General features: G+C 47.4%; 1 protein-coding gene across 16 annotated transcripts in view; it reads left to right on the top strand.

Annotated features, from left to right (window-relative positions):
• ank3b (ankyrin 3b) overlaps positions 1-24,131 on the top strand; it is a 287,522-nt gene that overhangs the window by 250,441 nt on the left and 12,950 nt on the right. For 11 of the 16 annotated variants that reach the window (XM_055647217.1, XM_055647209.1, XM_055647212.1 and 8 more), the window contains 5 exons: positions 1,826-8,407; positions 10,294-10,368; positions 15,021-15,152; positions 19,053-19,196; positions 22,526-23,186. In XM_055647217.1, coding sequence (XP_055503192.1) covers positions 1,826-8,407; positions 10,294-10,368; positions 15,021-15,152; positions 19,053-19,196; positions 22,526-23,186 — 7,594 coding nt within the window. The remainder of the gene's footprint in view (positions 1-1,825; positions 8,408-10,293; positions 10,369-15,020; positions 15,153-19,052; positions 19,197-22,525; positions 23,187-24,131) is intronic. The other 5 variants (XM_055647222.1, XM_055647223.1, XM_055647224.1 and 2 more) reach the window with 2 other exon arrangements.

Below are 24,131 nucleotides of genomic sequence, written 5' to 3' on the forward strand. Positions count from 1 at the left end.
ATGCCAATTTTAACTCCTGATTCAACTTGCACCTTATAATCCAGACTACTCTTTGGGGGCCTGTAGATTAGTTCCATTAGGGTCTTTTTACCCTTACTATTCCTTAGTTCTATCCATACTGACTCCACATCTCCTGTTTCAATGTCACCCCTTGCAAGGGACTGAATTTCAATCCTCACTAACAGAGCTACCCCACCCCCTCTGCCCACCTGTCTGTCATTTTGATAGGAGGTAAACCCTTGAATATTCCATTCCCAGCCCTGGCCCTCTTGCAGTCATGTCTCTGTAATTCCCACAACATCATACTTACCAATTTCTAACTGAGCCTCGAGCTCGTCCACTTTATTTCTTATACTTCACGCATTCATGTACAACACTTTGACCTCGGTATTCACCTCCCCTCTTGCACCGCTCGCAATTGGCCCTGACCTTACTCTCTTATCCCTTCTCAAACTTTCCTTCCCATTAATTCGAGAGTCTTTTGTAACTTTTCCTGTACTCACTTCCCCTTCAACTCCATCTTTATACTCCCAATTTGTCAATCCCTCCACCCCCCCCACTATTTAGTTTAAACCCACACGTGTTTAAAAGTCAAAGCCAGCAGAGATGATCTAGGAACGGAGGAGCCCACTGCGGTTCATCGTTGGCTTTGAAGAAGGTGATGACCAGAAACGTTACCCATTCCTTTTCTCCAGCGATGCTGACTGACCAGCTGAGTTGGTCTTGCTTTTTGTGTCTAATTGGAATATGATGTTGACCAGTTAATTAATAGTGACTTTTGATTTGGGAATAAAAGTATGCTCGGATGATCTCGCTTACTCTGTTTCAAACTAATCACTCGCATCAATTTGACGGGGTGGCAAGAGTTGGTTTGAATCTTAAGTGAAAGTCATCAACTCTTGAGAGTGAAGCTCTCCCTGGCTGCTGCCTTGGTCCATTGGCTTTGGATTTTGTTTCAAAATCTGAAATGTAACTTGAAGCCAACACTTCTTAATTCGGAGAGAGAGAAAGCGAGAGGCAGGCGGACGACATATAGCCTGGTCATTTTCAAACTGGTTGTGAGGCTGTAATTTGAGAGGACTTTTAAATCGCACCGGTGCACAAGGCAGTCTCGACGACAGTCAGTGTTGGCGCTGTGTCATGTTGACTCACGACAGATGAATTTATTGGCATCACTTCTGTTGCAGCAGTTTCCACATCAAGTGACATCTACTGAATAATATTGTGGGTTTAAGGCTAATTGATTCCTCTAATTCTTTTACCATTCACCATCAATTGATATTAGAGATAAGTTTCAATCGTAATAACGGTGAATAAGTTGGAATCGTTTTCCAAATTTTCCCCCTGGTGGCATGCATAGCAGAACTGGTAGATTTTGCTATTACACCAGTCGTATGGTGAAAAATACATCTCCTTTGTGTTACACACCATTTGTTTTGTGTTTGTGTTTTGTTTGTCTTTTCGACCCCATTTTTTTGTCGTTTGATTTCATTTTTCCGTATCGTTTCATTTGCCGCTTTGATTGCTTTGCCGTTCGTTGGCCGTCACGCAAGCGAAGAGACGCAAACGAAAATATTTGTTTTGAAGCAAGAATCACTGTTCTCACTGAATTTTATCCTGCATCTTTTTAAACAATTTGTACTGTCTTCTGACTGTTTAACCAGGTTTACTGACTGATTTCTCTTTTCTCTGGTCTCTCCGTTCCTTTAATTTGTCCTGTTTTTTAATTTTGGATTTTATTTTTGAATTTTTTTTTTTTTTTTTTTTTTTTTTTTTTTTTTTTTTTTTTTTTTTGCATTTTGGATTTTATTTTGGAATTTTTAAGAAATCATTGAGCGAAGTACAGGAACCACCAGGAGTGTTCCCGCACCATACTCGTACAAGCCAGTCTTTTCAACAAGGCCCTTCCAGTCATGGGCGACAGCCCCCATTTCAGTGGCTGGCCAAGCAAAGTCTGGGATCACCTCTCTTTCAAGTTCGACGTCCAACACGCCTACCGCCTCCCCGCTAAAGTCAATTTGGTCTGTTTCTTCTGCTTCACCCATCAGATCAACCTTAGGAGCTTCCACGACTTCCTCAGTAAGATCCATGAGTGATTTAGCATCTCCAATTAGATCATTTAAGTCCACATCTTCACCTATAAAAACTGTGGTGACACAGACTCAGTACTCTGTTAAATCTTCCTCTGCTTTGATTTCTTCACCAGTGAAAGCATCAGTAATGCCTGAATCTTCTGTAAAAGGACTAACCTCGTCATTGTTTTCCTCACGGCTGTCGCCGGCATCGACGGCAGGCTCGCTGCTGGAGAGATCATCCATCACCATGACCCCACCAGCCTCCCCCAAGGCCACCATGAATATGTACTCCTCCACCTTGCCGTTCAAGTCCATAATCACCACGGCGCCCACGGCTCTGTCCTCCCCTTTGAAATCAATGTCGACGTCGGGGTCGTCTCTCGTTAAATCTGTTGTGGACGCAACCCAAGGATTGGCGCCCGTGTCCTTTTCTCCATCTAAGCTGGTCACTTCGACGAACGGACAAGTCTCTGCTAACGGGTTGGCGTCGCCGATCAAGTATCCCTCGGCGGCGGCTTTCTTCAACAGCCAAGCGTCTGCTTCATCTCCCGAAAAGGCCCCGGCCGCCATTCTGGCCAACAACTGCGTCCCGGCTGTGCAGAACGCAGTGGAGAAGGCCCACGCAACCAGCAGCGGAGTCACGTTCGCTCCGCTGAAATCCTTTGCCTCACCAGCCCCCTCCACTTTCCAGACAATCAGATTGCCCTCCGCCGGCTCCTTGTACTCCACACGGCCGTCATCCGTGACCACATCTGTGACCTCGCCGACTATCACCGTCCCTGTGTACTCTGTTGTCAATGTGTTATCTGAACCGCAGCTGAAAAGACTCTCTGAGACCACATCATTAACCAAGTCAGCCGCTGCATTGTTATCTCCCATAAAATCCTTGACCACGGAGTCTCGAACACAAGCACAGTCTCACTTTACCAAGACTATCTCCCCGCTGAAGACCTCTTTGTTCCTTGCACCTTCCGCACTGAAGCTGTCATCTGCCTCCTCTCTGTCTTCAAGCCAGGAAATTTTGAAGGACGTGGCCGAGATGAAGGAGGACTTGATGAAGATGACGGCCATCCTGCAAACAGACTCGGCAAGCGACAAGGCCTTCCAGTCGGAAGCCTCTGCAAAAGGGGGGAAGAGCGAGGATGAAAGCGAGGAGACGTTCAAGCTTGTGGAGAAGGTGAAGGAAGACCTGGTGAAAGTCAGCGAGATCCTTCAGAAGGACGGGCTGACGGAGAATAAGAATGGCGTTAAAGTAGCTCAGAAGAATGGGGAGCTTTCGGGTGAAGGCGAATGGGTTATGTTCGACTGTGATGACATTGAGGAGGCAAAGCAGAAGGCGAGCGACCACTTTGGCACTTTTGTCCCAATGAAAGTAAAGCACGGCGGAGAGAAGGACTTCAGTTTGGCAAGAGTCGTTGACTATTTGACGAACGATCTTGGAATTGACACGCTGGGAAAGATGAGCGATAGTAAATATCGCCAAGCTGATATCAAAAAGGAAGGGGACGACAAGATGTTCTCCAAGAGGGCTCATAAGCCAACAATGCCTTTGCCAGAACATAAACTGAAGATGCCTCCACCTTCCATGCGATCATCCGCTTCAGAAAAAGAACTGAGCAAACTTGCCGACGCCTTGATGGCAACAGAAGCTATCCTGGAGTCACCCGATGATTTTTCTCAACACGATCAGGACAAGAGTCCTCTGTCAGACAGTGGGTTTGAGACCAGGAGTGAAAAGACCCCTTCTGCCCCTCAAAGTGCAGAGAGCACTGGGCCCAAGCCTCTCTTCCACGATGTCCCCATACCTCCAGTCATTACAGAAACTCGTACAGAGGTGGTCCGTGTTATCAGAAGCTACGAGCCTTCGTTAGAGGAAATGCAGGAATCTAAAGTCGAAGGGTTGACTCCTTTGCAAAATGTCGACATGTTCTCCGAAGTGGAGGACAAACCGATTGGGTCCATCAAAGACAAGATGAAAGCTTTCCAGATTAAAATGAAATCTGAGGACGAGGACAGTAAGTGCCTGAAGAGCAAAGAAGTGCGCGTTAAGGAAGAGACTCAGATCACGACCACCACGAGAATGGTTTACCACTCGCCTCCCTGCATTGAAAGCAAAGCAAGTGAAAGGATTGAAGAAACCATGTCTGTTCGCGACATTATGAAGGCTTTTCAATCGGGTCGCGACCCTTCCAAAGAATTGGCCGGCCTGTTTGAGCACAAGTCGACGTCGGCCTCCCCAGAGTGCAGCAAGGCTGGGGAAGCAATGTCGTGTTATCGTGACAAAGACTCCAACTTCAAACCCAAGGTGGAACGGACATTTGAGTTTCATATTGAAAAGGGGAATAAAGTGGACCCTACCGAGGTCATTATAAGGGAGACAAAAAAGCACCCGGAGAGGGAACTGTATGTTTATCAGAGAGATTTTCTGGGGGAGAGCGAGGCCAAAGTGTTACCCGACAGGTTTGATGCTGGTCAGGATGAGCAGGCTCAGCGGGAAGACGAGGAGCTGACGGCCGAAGAGTCTCTTCCATCCTGCATGGAGTCGTCGCGAGTGAACACGCCCGTGTCGCAGGATGACGAGAGCCGGCCCAGCTCGGCGCAGCTCATCGCCGACGATTCGTACAAGGCGCTTAAGCTGCTGACACAGCAGTCCGTCGAGTACCACGACGACGAGTACTTGGAGCTGAGGGGCGAGTCGTACCGGTTCGCGGAGAAGATGCTGCTCTCCGAGAAAATGGACGTCTCCCACTCCGACACCGAGGAATCGGTCGCCGAGGCGCCTCAGGCCTTCTGCCTGGGCTCGCAGGCGATGGGCAATTACCAGAGGCTGGCCGAGGCTTCGCCGGAGAAGGAGCTCGCCAGGCTGCACAGAATGATACCGGACGGCACCGAGCATGACGGACGTTTCGAGAAGGTGGCGGTGCTGCACTACCCTTCCGAACCCGGCAGCCCGAAGCACGCCGTGTGGATGCGCTTCAGCGAGGACAGGCCGGAGGGTGGCAGGGAAAAGCTCACCTACGAGGACCGGGTGGACCGGACGGTTAAAGAGGCGGAGGAGAAGCTGACCGAGGTGTCTCAGTTCTTCCGGGACAAGACGGAGAAGCTGAACGACGAGCTGCAGTCGCCCGAGAAGAAGCCGCGCAAGCGGGAGGGGGCGCAGAGCCCCCACTCGGGGTACAGCTCCCCCAGCAGCAGCCCGGAGAAGCTGAGACATGCCGAGGTGACGGCTGCCGACGAGTGGCTCCAGGAGAGGCAGGGCGAGCAGTACCTGCGCCGTTACTCCGTCCGAGGCTCCGAGGAGAGGAGGGCGGCCATGGACTCCGCCCAGCGGACTCACGCGGCCCTCGCGGATGACCCGAGGCACCAGACCAAACATGGCGAAGATCCGTCGCAGCCGCCGTTTCACCTGAAGCAAACCGGCAAGCACGAAACGGCGTGCGCCAAACCCGAGGCGGCCGCGAACCAGAAAAGCCGCGAGCCATCGTCGCCGCGATGCTCCTACCCGCAGGACCACCAGGCCGACAGCAGGTTGAGGAAAATGGCGGCTCCTTGCTCCACCGCCCAGCTGGACGATGAGGAGAGGCTGAACTTTGCGGAACGAAACCTGCCGGAAGCGCTGCTGAACGGGTCTGTGAAAAGGCTGCATGAAAGCAAGCTGCCCATCTACCAGTTCTCCTTGAAGGAAATCAACCAGAAGAAGCTGGAGTATGCGGCAGAAGGGGCCATCTCCACGGCAAAGGAAGTGCACACCAGTAAATTCAAGGACTTGAGTGGCCTCGGAGGTCTGAGCGTTGGGACGGAGCCTGTAACGTCCACCACGGTGCCTCAGAAGGCGGTGGACGTTGCGCCCCATGCAGGTGTTTCTCAGTTCGTGGCCACGGCCCCAAAGCAGCTGGTGTTCGGGGCAAAAGGCACGGCTCGGATTTCTGAAATTAACTCACCGTCGAAGAAAGAGCCTGAATCGCACGCCAGGTCGGATAAGGAGAGGAAGGTGTACAGAACCTGGGAAAACTGTGGGAATTCAAACCGTAAATCACACAAGGACAAGCTGACCCACGTTCTTGTCCATGACAACCTGAAAGAGGGCGAGGCCGCTCAAGCTGAGGGGCAGACGAGGGAGAAGGTTGACCCCGCTTCAGAGAAGGAGCACCTTCCAAGCAACGGCCATTCGGCGAAGAAGGTTCAGGGCGCCCCGGTGAGCTCTCCGTCCAGGAAGGCTGGTTGCACGGAGCGAGCTCCGGGGGGTGGTGAGAGATCTGGTGAGCAGGCGCGAGCAAAGGGCGTGAGGAAAGAGAATCCGAGCCCATCGCAGATTCCAGTCCGAGTTCCAGAAGAGAGGCCCAAATCAATGTCAAAGGTGCAAGACTGCAACGGTGGTCAGGTGAAACTGCGTAAGAATGATGCGGTGACTAATCTGCCCAACGCAACGCTTGGCAGGACCAAAAAGGGTCAACAGGTTTATCAAGTATCAGAGACCATCATCCAGACCAAAGGCTCCAGGGACAGTCGGTCCAACAGGCTTGGGAATAGCGTGGACCCAGGCAGTTACCGGGAAGAGCTGGAAACCTCCCCCATCAAATCTCCCGACTCTCTGGAGTTTAGCCCCGTGAAAGATTCTTCGCTGAGAGAGTTCTTTGATCAGAGCCCGGTCGAGTGTTTGGAGAAAGCAGCGCCCTTGGCGAGCATCGAAGGATTTAAGGAGATAAAGTCCTTGCCCGTATACGTCAACGTTGTTCAAATGGGGAAACACTGCGAGAAAGAACCTTCAGGCCCGCACCAAGTCAACGTTAAACGGATAATCAGTCAGGAAAGTAGGACCGTGCAGGAGACACGGGGCACCTTTTACACGGTTCGCCAGCATAAGCCATCGCCTTCCCCACGGGGCAGTCCAGAGGATGACACCTTGGAACAGGTATCGCTGATAGAGAGTTCTGGTAGAAGCCCCGTGACACCTGACACGCCCAGTTCTGAGGAAGTCAGCTACGAACTGTCTTCCCAGGTGCCAACCATGCACGGAAAACCAAGTCCCATCCCTGAGGTTTCCGAGGAGTCGGAGGAGGAAGAAGAGCAGGCCAGAGTGGGCTCTGTTAAAGAAGTGAGCGGCTTCGCGAGACCCTTGAGGCCGAGTGAACTGGATGGGAATGACAAGCGGCAGAAGGAAAATCGTGTGGCCTACATCGAGTTTCCCCCGCCCCCTCCCATCAACACCTTGGACACGGAGGTTCCCAGCATCAGGAAAAAGGAATACTGTCCCAAGGCCAAGGATGGGCTGGGCATGATCGAGCTGAGCTTGCAGGAGATGCACGATAAGCATTTCATGGCCGAGCCCGTCATCAGAGTCCAGCCACCTTCCCCCATCCCTCCCGGGGCCAACGACAGCGACTCCAGCAGCGATGAGTCCATCTTCCAGCCGGCCCCGCTGAAAAAGTACACGTTCAAACTCCAGGACGACTCCGCACAGCCGGCCGGCCCGCCGAGGCCCAAGGCCCAAGAGCAGCGCAGCAAAGACAACGACCCCCAGGACAGCGACGAGGACTTTGCCCTGGACGGCACTTCCGACGCGGACGAGGTTCCCGACGGCAACAACGACCAGTCGGTCACCGAGTGCTCCATAGCAACGACTGCCGAGTTCTCCCATGATACCGACGCCACCGAGGTCGACTCGCTCGACGGATACGACCTGCAGGATGAAGACGATGGCCTGACTGAAACTGACTCTAAATCCTTGAATCAGGGGCTAGAAACCAAGATGGATGTTTGGGTCACGGAAGGGATATTGAAGCAGGGGGATCGTTGCTATAGCCAGGGTAAACTTGCAGTCATTGAGGAAGAAGGAAAGGTAGGCGCTGAAGAAGAAACACCCTTGCAGTCTAAAGCTCAGACGTCTGAAAAGACAGGCGAAGGGAAAACTGATGGTAAACCAGGACCTGAGATCTTCACTTTGGAAGGCAGGCATCCTGACAGAAACCGGTTTAATGATACGTATTTTAGTTACAAACTAGAGGAAGAATTGGCAACCCAGTTTAAAACTGTTGCCACCAAGGGCCTTGACTTTGATCCATGGTCTAACGGCCGAGGGGACGATGAAGTCTTTGAAGCTAGGTTGAGAGAGGATGAGCAAAAAGCCTATGGCTTAGCGGTAGAGGACAGGTCCCAGGCGACAACACCAGATACGACCCCAGCCAGAACCCCGACAGATGAGAGCACTCCATCTAGTGAGCCTAACCCCTTCCCATTTCATGAAGGGAAGATGTTTGAGATGACTCGCAGTGGTGCAATTGACATGAGCAAGAGGGATTTTGTTGAAGAAAGGCTCCAATTTTTCCAAATTGGTGAGCATACCGCTGAAGGGAAGTCAGGGGACAAGGGGGAGAGGGGTAAAAACGCACTTGTAGTCTCGGCACTGCCTCAGTCAGGGGAAAGCGCAGCTGAGGCATCACTCGAGGCACCGCAGGGTGATCACGAGAAGGTCCAGGCTAACGGAGGTGGCCTGGAGTCAGTATCCAGCGGCAACGCAGCGGACAGATCCTCAACCGCCACGGCTGCAAAAGTTGATCCGAAGTCACGTACGCCAATTAAAATGGGAATCTCCGCCTCGACCATGACGCTGAAGAAAGATACGGGTGCAACTGAGATGGTTGAAGTTAAAGCTGATACTGTGCTGTTAGATTATCAGATGACGGAGCATACAGTGCTAGAAATAGCTGCAGTTGAGACTAGACCAACGAGTCAGGAATGTATTATAGAAAACTTCAGATCTGATTTGCCCGTAAACTATAATAAAGACAAGTTTGATGCCCCAACCCCAGATGCTGACTGCACTCAGGGTGTTAGTCAGTCTGAAGCCAAGGCGACCATTGAACCAGCTGTCCAAACCGAAGAGAAATATCTCGGTTCATTGACATCCCCAACGGCCGATGCAGTAAGACCAGTCAAGCTGGCTGCTGAGCCAGCAAGAAAGCCCAAATCGAGACTTCCGGTAAAAACAAACAATGCCCCCTTGACAATTTCTCATACAGAACAGAAAACGACAACCTGCAAGATGAAGCAGGTTAGGAAGAGCGAGTTAAAGCCAAAAGCAGGTCCTCCCAAACAATTTGACACCAAGTCTAGAATCCCTATGAAAAATAGTGACAAAACTAATTCGCCCTCGCTGACAGTCTCCCAGCCCAGTTTAGAGCAGGGTCAGGTAGCGAAAGTAAACTCTAAGCAATCTCATTCCAGATTGCCAGTTAAGGTAAGAGCCAGCACTACCACAAATGTATCGAGAGAGAGAGCAGGCAAGGGACAACCGAGTGAGGGTTGTAAACATTCATTTGGATATTTTAAAGGGAATAGCGGTGAGGCAGTAACACTTGCGGATCGACGCGCCAACGAAGAGAAAAGGGGTCAGACAGAGATCCCTGATGAAGACGGCGCGCGGAGAAATACATCCCTCTCTGAAGCCGGCGTACCTCCCACTGCATCGAGGTCTCCTAGAGATATGAGACCAGAGGCAGCACCTTTAAAATCAAAGGTTGAAAAGGTCTACAGTGAGACAAGGAGCAGTAAAAGGACTGGTGGGGAGGAAAGCAGTCAGGTTTCTGGGCCTCGAGGGGCTCGCATCGCGGAGATCAAGCCTAGTTTGTAAAACTTTCGACTTGTTGATCTTTAGTGCATGACTATCTGTGATTGCCTGTGGCGTGACTTATCCTTAGCTGCCATGTCGTCATTGTCGTTGTTTGTGTCGTCTCGTATTCCCCCCCCCCCCCCACCCCCCATCCCCATCCATCCACCCCCGTTCTCTCCAGTGTCATCCCGGTAGTTTTCTCTTAGTAAAGCATGCCGACCAGTGTGAAGCAGAGAGCTGTAGGCCGCATCCTCTCTGTAGTGCCACAATTCTCTGTAAGTCAGACAAAAATCAGTGTGACACTTCCACGAGAACTTTTATAAAACTTGTATACGGTATTTGTATACCTCCAGTTACACAACATTAGAGCAGTTCTTCAGCATGTTCAAATTCATATTTGTTACTACACTCTGATTTTACATAATTTTTTTTTCTACATTCAGCTGAATTTGGACCTTATTAACGATCGCGGTAGGAGTTACACTTGTGCAGACCACTAGGGCGTGTTTATTTCATTTATATGGGCACGAGTAGATTTTTGACCTCAATTTGGATGTTAGGTACGTTACTTGGAATGTTTGACCTAATTCGTTGTTTTAAAAACTGCAGGCCCTCAAAGCCCATGCGAACGGACCGATATAAGGACAGCCATAGTAGCAGATCATCTGGGACTGAGCTGGACAGGTAAGATGTGCTGGTTATCTTATGATTCCCACACGAAGACAGGGAACCTTGATTGGATTGTCACATCCAAACCCATGTTGGAAATCATTAAACAGACACAAAAAGCTGGAGTAACTCAGCATGTCGGGCAGCATCTCTGGAGTAAAGGAATAGGTGAGGTTTCTGGTCGAGACCCTTCTTCAGACTGAGAGTGGGGAGAGGGAAACGAGAGATATGAAAAGGCTTTCTGCTGAGTGCTCTAGATTTCTGTTACATCCTAAAGACGTGCTGGTGGATAAGATAATTGGTTACCATCATGGAACTGCGCCAGTGCAGGCTTGATGCTCCACGTTTTGTAGCATTAGACAGTGTGGATACAAGCCCTGTCCACAGTTTTGTAGCATTAGACAGTGTGGATACAGGCCCTGTGGCCCAACTCATCCACATTAACCAAGATGCCTATCAAGGCAAATCCCATTTGCCGGCAATGGGCCATCTTAATCTTTCCCATCCATGTTTCTGGCCAAATCGCTCTTTAAACACTGATTGTATCCTCTCTACCATCTCCCCTGTCAGCTGACAGCCAAGTACCTTCCACATTCTGTATGGGAAAAAAACTCAGATCCCCTTTAAATCTTTTCCCCTCATTTTGAACCTATGCTCTTTAGACACCCAGACGCTGGGATAAAGACTTGAACACCTTCCCCTCTCTATGCCATTTCTGTGCCAGAAGGAACTATGAGAATGGTTGCAAAGTTCATCTTCCAATCAACTTTTGCAATTTCAAATGTAGCCGGTGTGAATTGTTTAAAAGATATTTTAATAATGTTGCGGATTAGTTTAGTCTAGTTTAGAGATACAGTGAGGAAACAGGCCCTTTTGGCCCACCAAGTCCGCACCAACCAGCAATCACCCCATACACTAACACTGTCCTACATACTAGGGACAATTTACAATTTCAACCTACGAATCTGCATGTCTTTGGAGTGTGGGAGGAAACCAGAGCACCCAGGGAAAATCCACGCGGTCACAGGGAGAACGTACCAACTCCGCACAGACAGTACCCGCAGCCAGGATCGAACACGGATCTCTGGCGCTGTAAGGCAGTAACTCTACCGCTGCGCCACCGTGCCGCCCTTAGCATCATTAAAGTTGGCAAATGTTAATTGCCTTTCGACCATTGTCATTTATCCAGTGTGTCTACAGAGCAGTTAGCTGAATGTAAATGTAGCCCAGATATTGAAATCTGTGTTTCTCTGACAGGGAGCGTCTGGGAAAGGCTTCCTGCTTCAGCCAGGAATACTGTGACTTGCATGCCATCTGCTGGCAGTTTATCTGTACCACAGGGCAGGCGAGCACTGCCAACAACAAACAGGCTTCACTCCCATTTTGAGCAGTATTAGTCAATGACTAAATGACTAATGCCTATTTGGTGAATAAGCGACTCATGGCTAACAAATGAACTATTCTACATTTTCCTTGATCCACATCCCGTTTGATATCTCGTTTTAAAACCTTACACTTCCTTATCTCTGTCTTCTTCTCCCCTGACATTCAATCTGAAGAAGGGTCTCGACACAAAACGTCACCCGTTCCTTCTATCCAGAGATGCTGCCTGTCCCGCTGAGTTACTCCACCATTTTGTGTCCATCTTCAAAGAAAGCAATATGTTCAGAGTTATGAAATTTATCGAGTTGTTAAGATTTATTAAGTTTTTAGTTACTACACTTGATTGCAGTGTGTTTGTTGCTGAAATCATGGCGAGGTTTAATGAGTTCTAATAATTTGTGTGTTTAGTTTAGCTTAGAGATACAGTGTGTCAGGCCCGTAGGCCCTCTGAGTCCGGGCCGACCAGTGATTCCAGCACATTAGCACTATCCTGCACAAACTAGGCACAATTTACAATTTTACCTAAGCCAATTAGCCTACAAACTTGTACATCTTTGGAGTATGGGAGGAAACCGGAGTACCCAGAGAAAGCCCACGCAGGTCACGGTGAGAACGTACAAACTCCATACAGTCAGCATCCCGTACTCAGGATCGAACCCGGGTCTCTGGTGCTGAGGCAGCTACTCTACCAATGTGCCACCCCATGAAAATACACATTTTTCTCTTAATATGACAAAAGCTAATGGGTGAAATGATGGAGCTTTTGAATATTATGAATATGTTTGATACCCAAGGAGACTTAAAATAGAAATGTTCCCGAGGTGGATGAGTCCAAGAATAGAACTCATAGAATAAGATATTCTCGAGCATATAACAAGAAATTTGTAAATTGAGTCTGTGGCAAGGAGATGGAATACAGTGGCACGGAGTTAAGGAGAATTGCATCAATACCTTTTTGGGGGAAATCTGATAGAGTATATAAGAAAAGAAGAAATGGTCACAAAAGCACACATTTTAAAAGATGAATTGGAAAAAAGTAAGAGAATGCTCGAACAGAATAACTCGCATAGACCATTTGGGTCGGTGATTTGTTAGTGAGAATTCTGCAGACTATGGAAAGTTTGTCAATGTACAAAGCCCTAATGTTACAATGTAAACCCCCATCCCCACATTGTGGCATTTCAGGTTACAGAAATTTGCCCTCACAGAATCAACTCATCACTGTCAAAAAAAAAATTGATATCCAGATTAAAAATTTGCTCTGTAGGAATTTACGTGAGAAGGAGAAATGAATACAAAATGTACACAGATAATTCAACTAGTGTACTAAGGACAATAATTGCAGGCTGCGAGAAGGCACTTACGAGATTTCCTTTGGAAACTGACAAGGCAACATCTTCGGTGGATACTTATATATTGATTCTGGAATCGAACAATGTGACATTCACTTCTGGTTAATTAAAAAAAATAAGCCTTCCTTTCCTGAAATGAATGATTGAATACTTTATTGTCACATGTGACAAGTCACAGTGAAATTATTTGTTTTGCATATCCAAGGTATGTAAAGAGTAGCCACATAAAGAGTGTCGACAAAGTTGCAAATTACCCCACACCAGGTCCTCCTTTGTTCTTCCCTCCCCCTGCCTTACGGCGGTGGCCCCATGCCGGGTCCTCCTTTGTTCCCAGCCGCACGTCCTCCCATTCCTCCTCCTCTGTCCTGCTGTACAATTGGATTTCCTTTGGCTATAGAATGCACCCCTTGGGGGCATTACTGTTGAGAGGAAAAACTCCTGTAGGAACGTACCTCCGCTTAAACATGGGATTAAATGGGAGGAAAGGTTTTATGAAACAGAAAATTGCAGCCCACTGTGGTTTTCTAAGAAAGTGAGCCCTCCATAATGTGGCAGAAGTCTGTATATCTACCCTGTCAGCATAACTCATTGTAAACCTCTCCCTGCTGAATCGGACGGAGAATCATATAATCATGCAATTTTCTCAGATACATTCCCATGAGGTCCCACTGCCACAATGCAGCCCTTGGGATCTTTTAAAATGCTTTGATTCTCTAAAATATTGCCCAGTTAATTTTTTTTTTTTCTGTGCCCCACAGATATTTTATTATTGATGGGCTTTATACAGAAGTGACTGAAGATTAACAGTGAATACATTTCCCTTTTGTTCTGCATTCATCTTTAGATTCTCCTGTTACATTTTCAGGTCTTCCTCAACTTCAGGTTGACTTTGAATGCAGCTGTGGCAGGTTCTAAGCAACTTGAATAAAGGCCACACAGCCCCAGTGTGGGATGGGGTGAGAGTTATGGGGAAATAAAAAATTCAAGTAAGAGTGGTTTCTTTGGCATTTAAAGATAAGCGAGGGAGGAGACCAGAGACCAGCAGCAGTAGAGTTGCTGCCTCACAACGCCAGAGACCCGTGTTCGATCTTGACCATGATGCTGTCTGTGCGAGTTTGTACATTCTCACTCTGACACCGACCGTGTGGGTTTTCTCCAGGTGCTCTGGTTTCCTCCCATACTCCAAAGACGTACAGATTTGTAGGTTAATTCATTGGCTTCAGTAAAAATTGTAAATTGGTAACGGGAGGTAAAACAACAAAAACAGACTTGGTTGGTAGTCTCCTTTCTGCGGAGTTTAATGTTATAATAGAGCGATTGTTCCTATTTTCTTTTTCTTTCTTTTCTAGGGTCTATTTTCTCACTTTACTTCCTTCTCTAACTTCTTTTCTAAGGGCTTTCTTTTCCCAACACTCTTGCACTTCACGACTCTTGCGCACTTTCTTTACTTTCCTTACTTCTATCTTTTTCTTAAAGCTCAAAAAAAAAATGAAGCAGTACAAAAAATGTATTAAGATATATGTGTTGTGTAGTATTGTAATTTACTGTACTTCTAATTAAAAAAATAAAAAATAAAAAAATTGTAAATTGTCCTTGGTGTGTCGGATAGTGCTGGTGTACCGGGTGATTGCTGGTCGCCGCTGACTTGGTGTGCCAGAGCACCAATTTCCGCACTATATCTCTCAAGTGAATCTCCAACAGGAGTGCTGTGATGGGTTGTGCAGTTTAACCAGCACAGGCAGAAATTTAAAATTATAGGAATAAGCCTTGCAAAGAGAGAGATTTTACTTTTTATGTGTGCCTGCATTTAATAAGAGCAGGATTTACATTGCCGCCTTGCATGAACTCAACATTTGGCTTGTAGACAATAGCTGTGCCGCAACAAGGGAAATTAGAAAATAATGTTTTGTTTTGCATCTATTTGTCTTCCAGAACTGGCAAGGGAATTGAACTTCTCTGTTGATGACATCAATCAGATTCGGGTTGAAAATCCAAACTCTTTAACTACTCAGAGCTTCATACTGTTAAAGAAATGGATTGTGCGAGATGGAAAAAGTGCTACAAGTGAGTTCAAAGGATGACGTGTTGGGCTGGAACTTGTTGGAATTGTGCTGGCATTTCTCTGCATAACTGTCGCCACGTTTGGGATGCCTGCACAGATTCCAAAGTCTCATACTTGCTGGCCACTCTGAGCTGGCAAAGTCCCAACTGCACAAGGAAGTTGGAGCAGAGCACAAATTTGCAGCAATTCCCAGTACTTACACTGGGGGCTCTGCTGAGTTAATTGAGACACGATGAACTGCAAAAGCTGGGATCTTGCGCAAAAAGCAAACTTCTGGAGGAACTTGGTCATAGAGTCATACAGCGTAGAAACAGGCCCTTCGGCCCAACTTGCCCACACCGGCCAACATGCCCCAGCTACACTAATCCCACCTGCCTGCGTTTGGCCCATATCCCTCCAAACCTGTCCTATCCATACACCTGCCTAACTGTTTCTTAAACGTTGGGATGGTCCCTGCCTCAACTACCTACTCTGGCAGCTCGTTCTATACACCCACCACCCTTTGTGGTTCTCCTTCAGATTGCTATTAAATCTTTTTACCTTAAACCTATGTCCTCTGATCCTCGATTCCCCAACTCTGGGTAAGAGACTGTGCATCTATTCGATCTATACCTCTAATGATTTTATACACCTCTAAAAAATCACCCCTCATCCTCCTGCGCTCCAAGGAATAAAATCCCAGCGTAGTCAACCTCCCCCTACAGCTCAGACCCTCATGTCCTGGCAACATCCTCGTAAAAGAAATGTGCTGTCTTGCCAAAGTATAGGAAATGGATTCTTTTCCACCACCTTCACTGTGATCCCACCACCAGTCACATCTTCCCGAACCTATCTCTTTCCACTTTCCGAAGAAACCACTCCACAACTCTTTGGTTTGTTCATCACTTTCCCCTGCAACTGTAAATTGCTTGTTCTAAGCTCCCCCCCAGTCTAGTTTCAGTCAAAAACAAGTGAATCAAGTACTTACGCAACTAATCTTTATTTTGACAAAACACAATTATAGTTCAACCACTGTACCTAACCCACTGTGGGTTCGATCCTCGTATCTGCCTGATCAAGCCCTCTAGGCCTCGCTCAAACAGACACTCCAGAAGGTCACGCAGTCCTAAGCGCTCTCCCAGCAGATCGACGCAGCACCTCGTGGTAGCTGACTTTTGCGAACCTTGCAATATTTGTCCTGATCTGCAAGAAAACCAGACAAGGTTCAATACCTCATCCAATCAACGTTCAGTAACATAAAGCTTTGCAACATTATTTACAAGGTGTATGGCTGGTTTGCAGTCATCCAATCCATTCTATGCATTTTGCACCTAATTGACAGGGTCTGCAGAAGTTCCCATTCCTGTAGCTTGGATCTGTGTTCTAGACAGACTGGCACCACTGATGCTTGTTCCAGTTCCACAGTGAGCACTTTTAAATTGACCATTTTAACTTCCCTGCCCTTTCCCACAAGGACCTTTCCGTCCTTGGCCTCCTCCATTGCCACAGTGAAGTCAAATGCAAACTGGAGAACATTGCCTCGTATTCCGTTTGGGTAGCCTACAACCCAATGGTATGAAAACTGAATTTGCCAATTTGAGTAATGCCGCCTAACCCCCCCCCCTTTTCCTTTCCACCTCCCACACACCCCTGTGCACTCCCATCTCACCCACCATCTTCACCCCCCTACACTACTCTCCCCTCCAAGTCCCATACTTCCCTGTATCCCCACCCCCTCCCCTTCCACCCATGTCCCTCCCTCTGCCTTTACATTTCACTTCTCCTCGTCTCTCCCTTTTCACCTCTACCCTTTGTCACTATCTCCACCCATCTGCGAATCACCACCCCCTCACTTTTCCAGCCTTCTCCCCCCACCCCCCCAATCAGAGGGGCCACAACCCGAAGTGTCACTTATCCACTCCCTCCACAGATGCTACCTGACCCGCTGAGTTCCTCCAGCACTTTCTTCCCTTCAGGTTTAACATGGCACAGCAAAGAAAAAGGAAATGCTGGAGGAACTCGGTGCAGCAGGTTACATCTGGTGCTGAAACAACAAGTCCTTTCATTTCAGTGTGAAGGGAGGATTGCAAGAAACCCCGTATTAGGCCATTTACACATTTTATTACATGAATTATGTCTAGTTACTTTCTAATAAGTTTCAATTTGGAGAAAAAAACATAATTTTAATACAATTTAAAAACTAGTGTATGGTGGTCTTTTTAATAGCTTCAGTTTTTTAACTTTTGGATCGGAAAAGTTCAGGTTTTTGACAACGGGCAAGAGTTTAGTTTGGTTTAGAGATACAGCGCGGAAACAGGCCCTTTGGCCCACCAAGTCCATACCCGACCAGTGATTCCCGCCCATTAACACGATCCCACCCACACTGGGGACAATTTACATTCATACCAAGCCAAATTATGGACGGGACGGGAAGGGAATGGAAGGTTATGGTCTGAGCGCGGGTATATGGGACTAGGGGAGAATATGTGTTCGGCACGGACTAGAAGGGTCGAGATGGCATGTTTCCGTGCTGTAAATTGTTATATGGTTAATTAACCATTCAACCTTGTACGTCTTTGGAGTGTGGGAGGAAACCGAAGATCTCGGAAAAAGCCCACGCAGTTACGGGGAGAACGTACAAACTCCGTACAGACAGCACCCGTAGTCGGGATTGAACCGTGATCTCTGGTGCTGTAAGGCAGCAACTCTACCACTGCGCCACCGTGCCGCCCAGTGACAAGAGTGCAACAGTGGGGACGTTACTTCACTTGCAGTCGGTTTATTTTGTGGGTGGAACTTGGGTTGGCGCCTGTATGTGGCTACGTTATGTTGTGCCAGACCTATCTGCTGGCCAGAGTCCCAACACTGATGCTAGGGCCAGTACTTTAGGAGCAGCTTAATGACAGTGAATCTGCAAAGGATGATAACACAGATTGTACATTCTGTCCCTTAAGTCTTGTGCAGGGGATTAACTATTGATGATCACATTTATAATGCAGCCAGTCTATGTAACCTGATCACAATTATACCTTCTGCTAAAATGTGTAGAAAGAAACTGCAGATGCTGGTGTACACCAAAGATAGACACAAAATGCTGGAGTAAATCAGCGGGTCAGGCAGCATCTCTGGGGGGAAAAATGAATGGGTGGCATTTCTTCGGGTCTAACTTTCACCGTAAATTTAGAGATATATGGTGTGGAAACTAGCCCTTCGACCCACTGAGTCCGTGACGACTAGCGATCCCTGCACACTAAAGCTATCCTCACACTAGGGACAATTTTGCATTTCACCTACAAACCTGTACGTCTTTGGAGTGTGGGAGAAACCGGAGATCTCGGAGAAAACCCATGCAGTTAGCCAGGATCGAACCCGGGTCTCTGGCGCTGTAAGGCAGCAACCCTAACACTGTGCCGCGCTAGGTCGCCCTACGCCGCCATGCTTCCCCACCGCACCGGTCAAGAATGGCATTGTAGAAGATTAATTTTCAGGCAACAGAAGCTATTTTAGTTAATGAGAATACAAACAGTTTTGCCCTTGTGAAGAGGTGCAGGTCCAGAACAAGGGGTGAAACTCTGGAATTCTCTGCCACAGAATGTAGTTGAGGCCAGTTCATTGGCTATATTTAAGAGGGAGTTAGATGTGGCCCTTGTGGCTAAAGGGATCAGGGGGTATGAAGAGAAGGCAGGTACAGGATGCTGAGTTGGATGATCAGCCATGATCATATTGAATGGCGGTGCAGGCTCGACGGGCCGAATGGCCTACTCCTGCACCTATTTTCTATATTTCTATGTTGTGGCAACCTCTTAGGTACAAAGATGCCAACCTTTGCAAAACGGTTAGCTGTTTAAAAAAAGACACTGTTGGTTCTGTCTGAGTGTTTTGCTTCATGATATGCAGTCAACATATTTTTCCTCTTTCTGCAGCTGATACCTTAAGTGGAATCCTCAAAAAGATTAATCGAATGGACATTGTTACCTTACTGGAAGGCCCAATATTTGACTATGGTAATGTTTCTGGCACAAGAAGTTTTGCTGATGATAGCTGCGTATTCCTGGATCAATCCGATGGTAACTTCACATTCTTTACTCTTCTGTTTGAGGGGTGATGGTCCACTGAATTACTGCAAAGAATTGATCAATTCATTTATCTTTATTGTGTACATTTTTTTTTGTGTTTGACAATAACCAGATCTTAGTCTGTTTTAAGTTCATTTAGTTTTTAGTTTAGAGAGAAAGTGCGGAAACAGGCCCTTTGGCCCACTGAGTCCGCACCGACTAGCGATCCCCGCACATTAACAGCACCCTACACACACTAGGGCCAATTTTACATTTACACCCCATGCCAATTAACCTACAAACCTGTACGACTTTGGAGTGTGGGAGGAAACCGATGATCTCGGAGAAAACCCACGCAGGTCACGTGGTGAAACATACAAATTCCATACAGACTCAACCGTAGTCAGGATTGAACCCGGGTCTCTGGCGCTGAGAGCAGTAGCTCTACCACTATGCAACCATGCTGCCCAAGTGCAAATTGATGCAGGATCTTAATAGATTAAACCTCCATTAATGTTTTGAATCTAGAAAGGTTACTCGTTAACACAATTCCGTGCCATGGATTAGATCGTGCTGGCGGTACAGCTGAGTCTGAAGAAGGGTCTCGACCCGAAATGTCACCCATTCCTTCTCGCCAGAGATGCTGCCTGTCACGCTGACTTACTCCAGCTTTTTGTGTCTACCTATGGCTGGTAGATATGTTTAGTTAGAGTTCGGATGCGGAGGACAGAGGGTTCTGCCAGAGTTTCCAACCATTCAATTTGTGAATGCGGGTACGTTGCAGGCACCAACTCTATACCTATGCTGCTTGGTATGCACTTGTCAGAAGTGCAGAAGCCTGGCCAGATCAAATAAGTGACCTTGCATTGTAGTTTCTTTTCTTCCGTTTCAGTTTTCTAGCGATTGTTTTGCACAGATGCTGCTTTGCAGTTGTAGCCACTTCTTTGTCACTCATCCTCTCTGAACCTGCTGGCACTTCTCCTCCGCCGCCAACATTCTGCTCTTCTCTCTGCCGACCCCTTCTGGGAAAATACTGCTGATTGCCTCCGCGACTGATTAGCGACCTGGATTTCGTTTAATGTGGCTGTCCCCCCCCAGTCTCCTTACAGACCTTCCTCTTCCCAAAGTCTAGCCTTAAAGCATCTTCAGTTTCATGACTTATTCTGGACCCAAGTTATCGTCTGTCCATTCCCTCCCCAGACGCTGCCCGTCCCGTTGTGTTTGGGGGTTTTGAACGCAACTCTCCGTTTGCAGGCGTTGACGATCGGTTTGAAATCATTTTTCATCTTTTTTTCATCAGTGTGCATGTCTGTACATTTGTCGTGGAGTTCACCAAAATTTCTCCTCCCTTGGCCATCATCCTGGTCAGTAAAACCCATTTGATCTGAAATACTTTCCTCTGTATTTTCCTCCTTGTCTTGTCATCTCTCTTGTCTGTCTGCTCAAAGTTCTGCAGGAATGTATGCTACGAGTTTTCAAACTTGAGGATTAAGATGAACAGCCAGTTGAAGGACAGATAGTTCTGTTTAGTTTAGTGTACCAAGGCATAGTGAAAAGCTTTTTTTGCGTGCTTCCAGTCAGTGGAGAGACAATACATGATTACAATCGAGCCATCCAGTGTACAGATATATGATCAACACGAATAATGTTTAATGCACGCTAAACCCTGATCAAAGATAGGAATGTGGGGCCATGTTAATTTGCTTATTGTTTCCATGTGCATTGGAGCATAATGCATACTATCTAACAAGTATTTCAATCCATGAGTAACTAATACATGGACATTAGAAGCTAGGCATTCACCCTTTATATCAAGAAAGCAGTGGGACGGATTGTGCACAATCTGACTCGCATTCAATCCAAACTCCAACGTCAGGAAAGCCATAATGGCCTTTGCAACTCACTGTCCCCAAAGGCACGTTTCATTGCTTTTGAAAGCATCTGATTGTCAGGGATATTTAGCAGCTTTTTGTTTTAATGGATTCAGGTCATTTTTTGCAGAAAAAAAAAGTTACATTACAGTAAAGTAATTATAAATATAAAACAAACTGATGAAAAATGAACACAAACTTTTGCGATTCATGAAGTCGAGGGGCTGGATGCGAAGTGCATCTGAGTCCAGTGCTGCATTGGGAGGGCAACCTTGTTGGAAATAACGTCTAGAGCAAAGATAAGAACACCATGAACGGCGGGGTGGACAGCAGTTCTCCGTCGCCCAGAAACTCCACCTAAGCTTTATGGAAGTGATTGATTTAACCAGTGGAAGTAATTTAGCCACAAAATAATAACCAAGCCCAGCATCCTTTAAGAACTCGAAGTCTGTCATTGAAGCACAGGTAATATCAGTCACTGATGTGAATATGATATTGGGAGCAGATGATCAAAAGCTTGGTTGGAAGAAGTTTTAAACTGGGCCCTAAAGGAGAAGGGCGGGAGTATAAAAGACTTCTGTCCAGATGGCTGAAGTGGTCGGGTGAAAGGAATGGGTTATCTTTGGGTGGTTGTACAAGCAGAACCCAAGACCTCCTTGTTTCAGAGACAGCAAGCGTGTGTGGATTAGGATAGAGAACCAAAGATCCTGCTTCAAGAGGTGGCCGTCTGCTTCTGGGTACATTGAGTTCAAATGCCTTTTCGGCCCAGGGACCCCATGTTGACCTTTGATCACCCATTCACACTAGTTCTATATTATCCCACTTTCTCATCCACTCCCTGCACACTTGGGGCAATTAACCGATACACCCGCCACTTCTTTGGGATGTGGGAGGGAAACCGGAGCACCTGGAGGAAACCCACGCAATCCCAGTGAGAATCTGCAAACTCCACTCAAACCACACCCGAGGTCAGGATCGAACCTGGTTCTCTGGCTCTGTGAGGCAGCAGCTTGACCAACTGTGTCACTGGTTACATTTTATTTCATAAAATTAATGTTAATCTAATTTGAGAATGTAGGCTACACAAAAAAGCTGGAGAAACTCAGCGGGTGCAGCAGCATCTATGGAGCGAAGGAAATAGGCAACGTTTCGGGCCGAAACCTAGGGTTTCGGCCCGAAACGTTGCCTATTTCCTTCGCTCCATAGATGCTGCTGCACCCGCTGAGTTTCTCCAGCTTTTTTGTGTAACCTTCGATTCTCCAGCATCTGCAGTTCCCTCTTAAACACTGAGAATGTAGGCTGGTTGATTAATGAAACTATGATTTAAAAGCCACAGATAGTTGCTTCTGCTCAGTTACATTTTCATCATCCATGTTGAGTAGATTCATGTGTTGCCATTACCTGTCGTGTTTCTGTTATGTGACCATGCATGTTGTATGTAGTTTGTTCCATTGTGTTTTGCTCATTCAGGTTACTCTTCCATCAATGAGGAGCTGCTGACACCTGCCACATTACGCTATTTGCCATCCTCCCCCCTCCATTTTGATGATTATTTTAGCAATCACCATGGTGCTGAGTTAGCTTCCCCAAATCCCCATCCAAGCCACCTGGCACTAGAAGAAGTATCGGTTTTCAGCGAAACCGAGGAGGTTTCGGAAGAAGTGGCCGGTGCAGATTTGCCAGGCCACTGTCTGGTGCCAGGTGAGATGGTCACTTCGCCAGTGGGACGGGCGGATGAGCCACGGGGCTCTGAGCGTGAGCCCGAATTCCAATTCGTCAGCGGCAATGTCCGCGTTGCCCAGTCTCCCACCGATGCAGAAGTCCAGTCACCGAAGGACCGATGCACGACCAAACCAAGTGCCGCTCCCCACCAAGGATGTTCCGGTTCCGAGGAGCCCTCGGAGTTCCACGGAGAGCTGGAGCATGTTCAGCCCAGGCGGAGTTCCAGCAGTTCAGATGACGAGGAGGTGACAAACGAAGACGTCCAGACCCTTGACCATGCTCAGAGTTCCCAGAAAGAATTCTTTACAGTTCCAGGTTGGCACAGTGATGCATCCAGTGTTGATGTGGAGCCACCAACCCCAAAGAGCTGCCACTTGAGCACTGACGGCCTGGATGAAGACAACGCCAAGTAAGTGGGATATTGATTGAGAGTCGGAAACTGAAGCGTTGCCCGGACTTTTGTATCATGACTAGTTTAGTTCGGTTTTGAGATAAAGCGCGGAGATGCACGAGTGTTGTGGGGTAATAGATGCATGGAATGTGAAGCCAGAGAAAGGAATATAGGTGGAAGGGGATGGGGAGGGGAGGGGGTGGGTAGAGAAAGATACTTGCTCAGCTCACTTGATCTGACCTTTAGCTTAGTTTAGAGATACAGCACAGACACGGGCTTACCGAGTCTGTGCCCACCAGCGATCCCCACACACTAACACTATCCTACACACACTGGGGACAATTTCCATTTATACCAGACAAATTCATCTGCAATCCTGTACGTCTTTGGAGTGTGGGAGGAAACCGAAGATCTCTGAGAAAACTCACGGGGAGATCGTGCAAACTCCGTACAGACAAGCAGCCATAGTCAGGAACAAACCCGGGTCTCTGGCGCTGTAAGACAGACAGTAGCTGTACTGCTACGCCACCATGACGCCCTGATGTACATGATTCTACCCCTCCACCAAATTTCTTAATATATAACTGCCCTTTGAAATGGCCTCACAAGCACTCGTTTGAATCAAACCGCTACTAGCCATTCAAGACCAAGCTCATATTGTCTTCTCTGGGAATCTAGTACTAGGCGGTAAATGTGTGTGTCCTGAGTTAATTATATAGGACACTGGTGCCAATGAATGTTTACATTAGGAATGAAGAGTTAATGGATTAAAGGCCGATAAATCCCCAGGGCCAGATAGGCTGCATCCCAGAGTACTTAAGGAAGTAGCTCCAGAAATAGTGGATGCATTAGTAATAATCATTACGAAGGGCCGAATGGCCTACTCCTGCACCTAATTTCTATGTTTCTAACTGATAAGTGATATGCAGGTCCATTCAGAAAGGCTATTTTAGTTTATAAAAT

This window comes from Leucoraja erinacea, chromosome 15, assembly GCF_028641065.1.
Source record: "Leucoraja erinacea ecotype New England chromosome 15, Leri_hhj_1, whole genome shotgun sequence".
NCBI lineage: Eukaryota > Metazoa > Chordata > Chondrichthyes > Rajiformes > Rajidae > Leucoraja > Leucoraja erinaceus.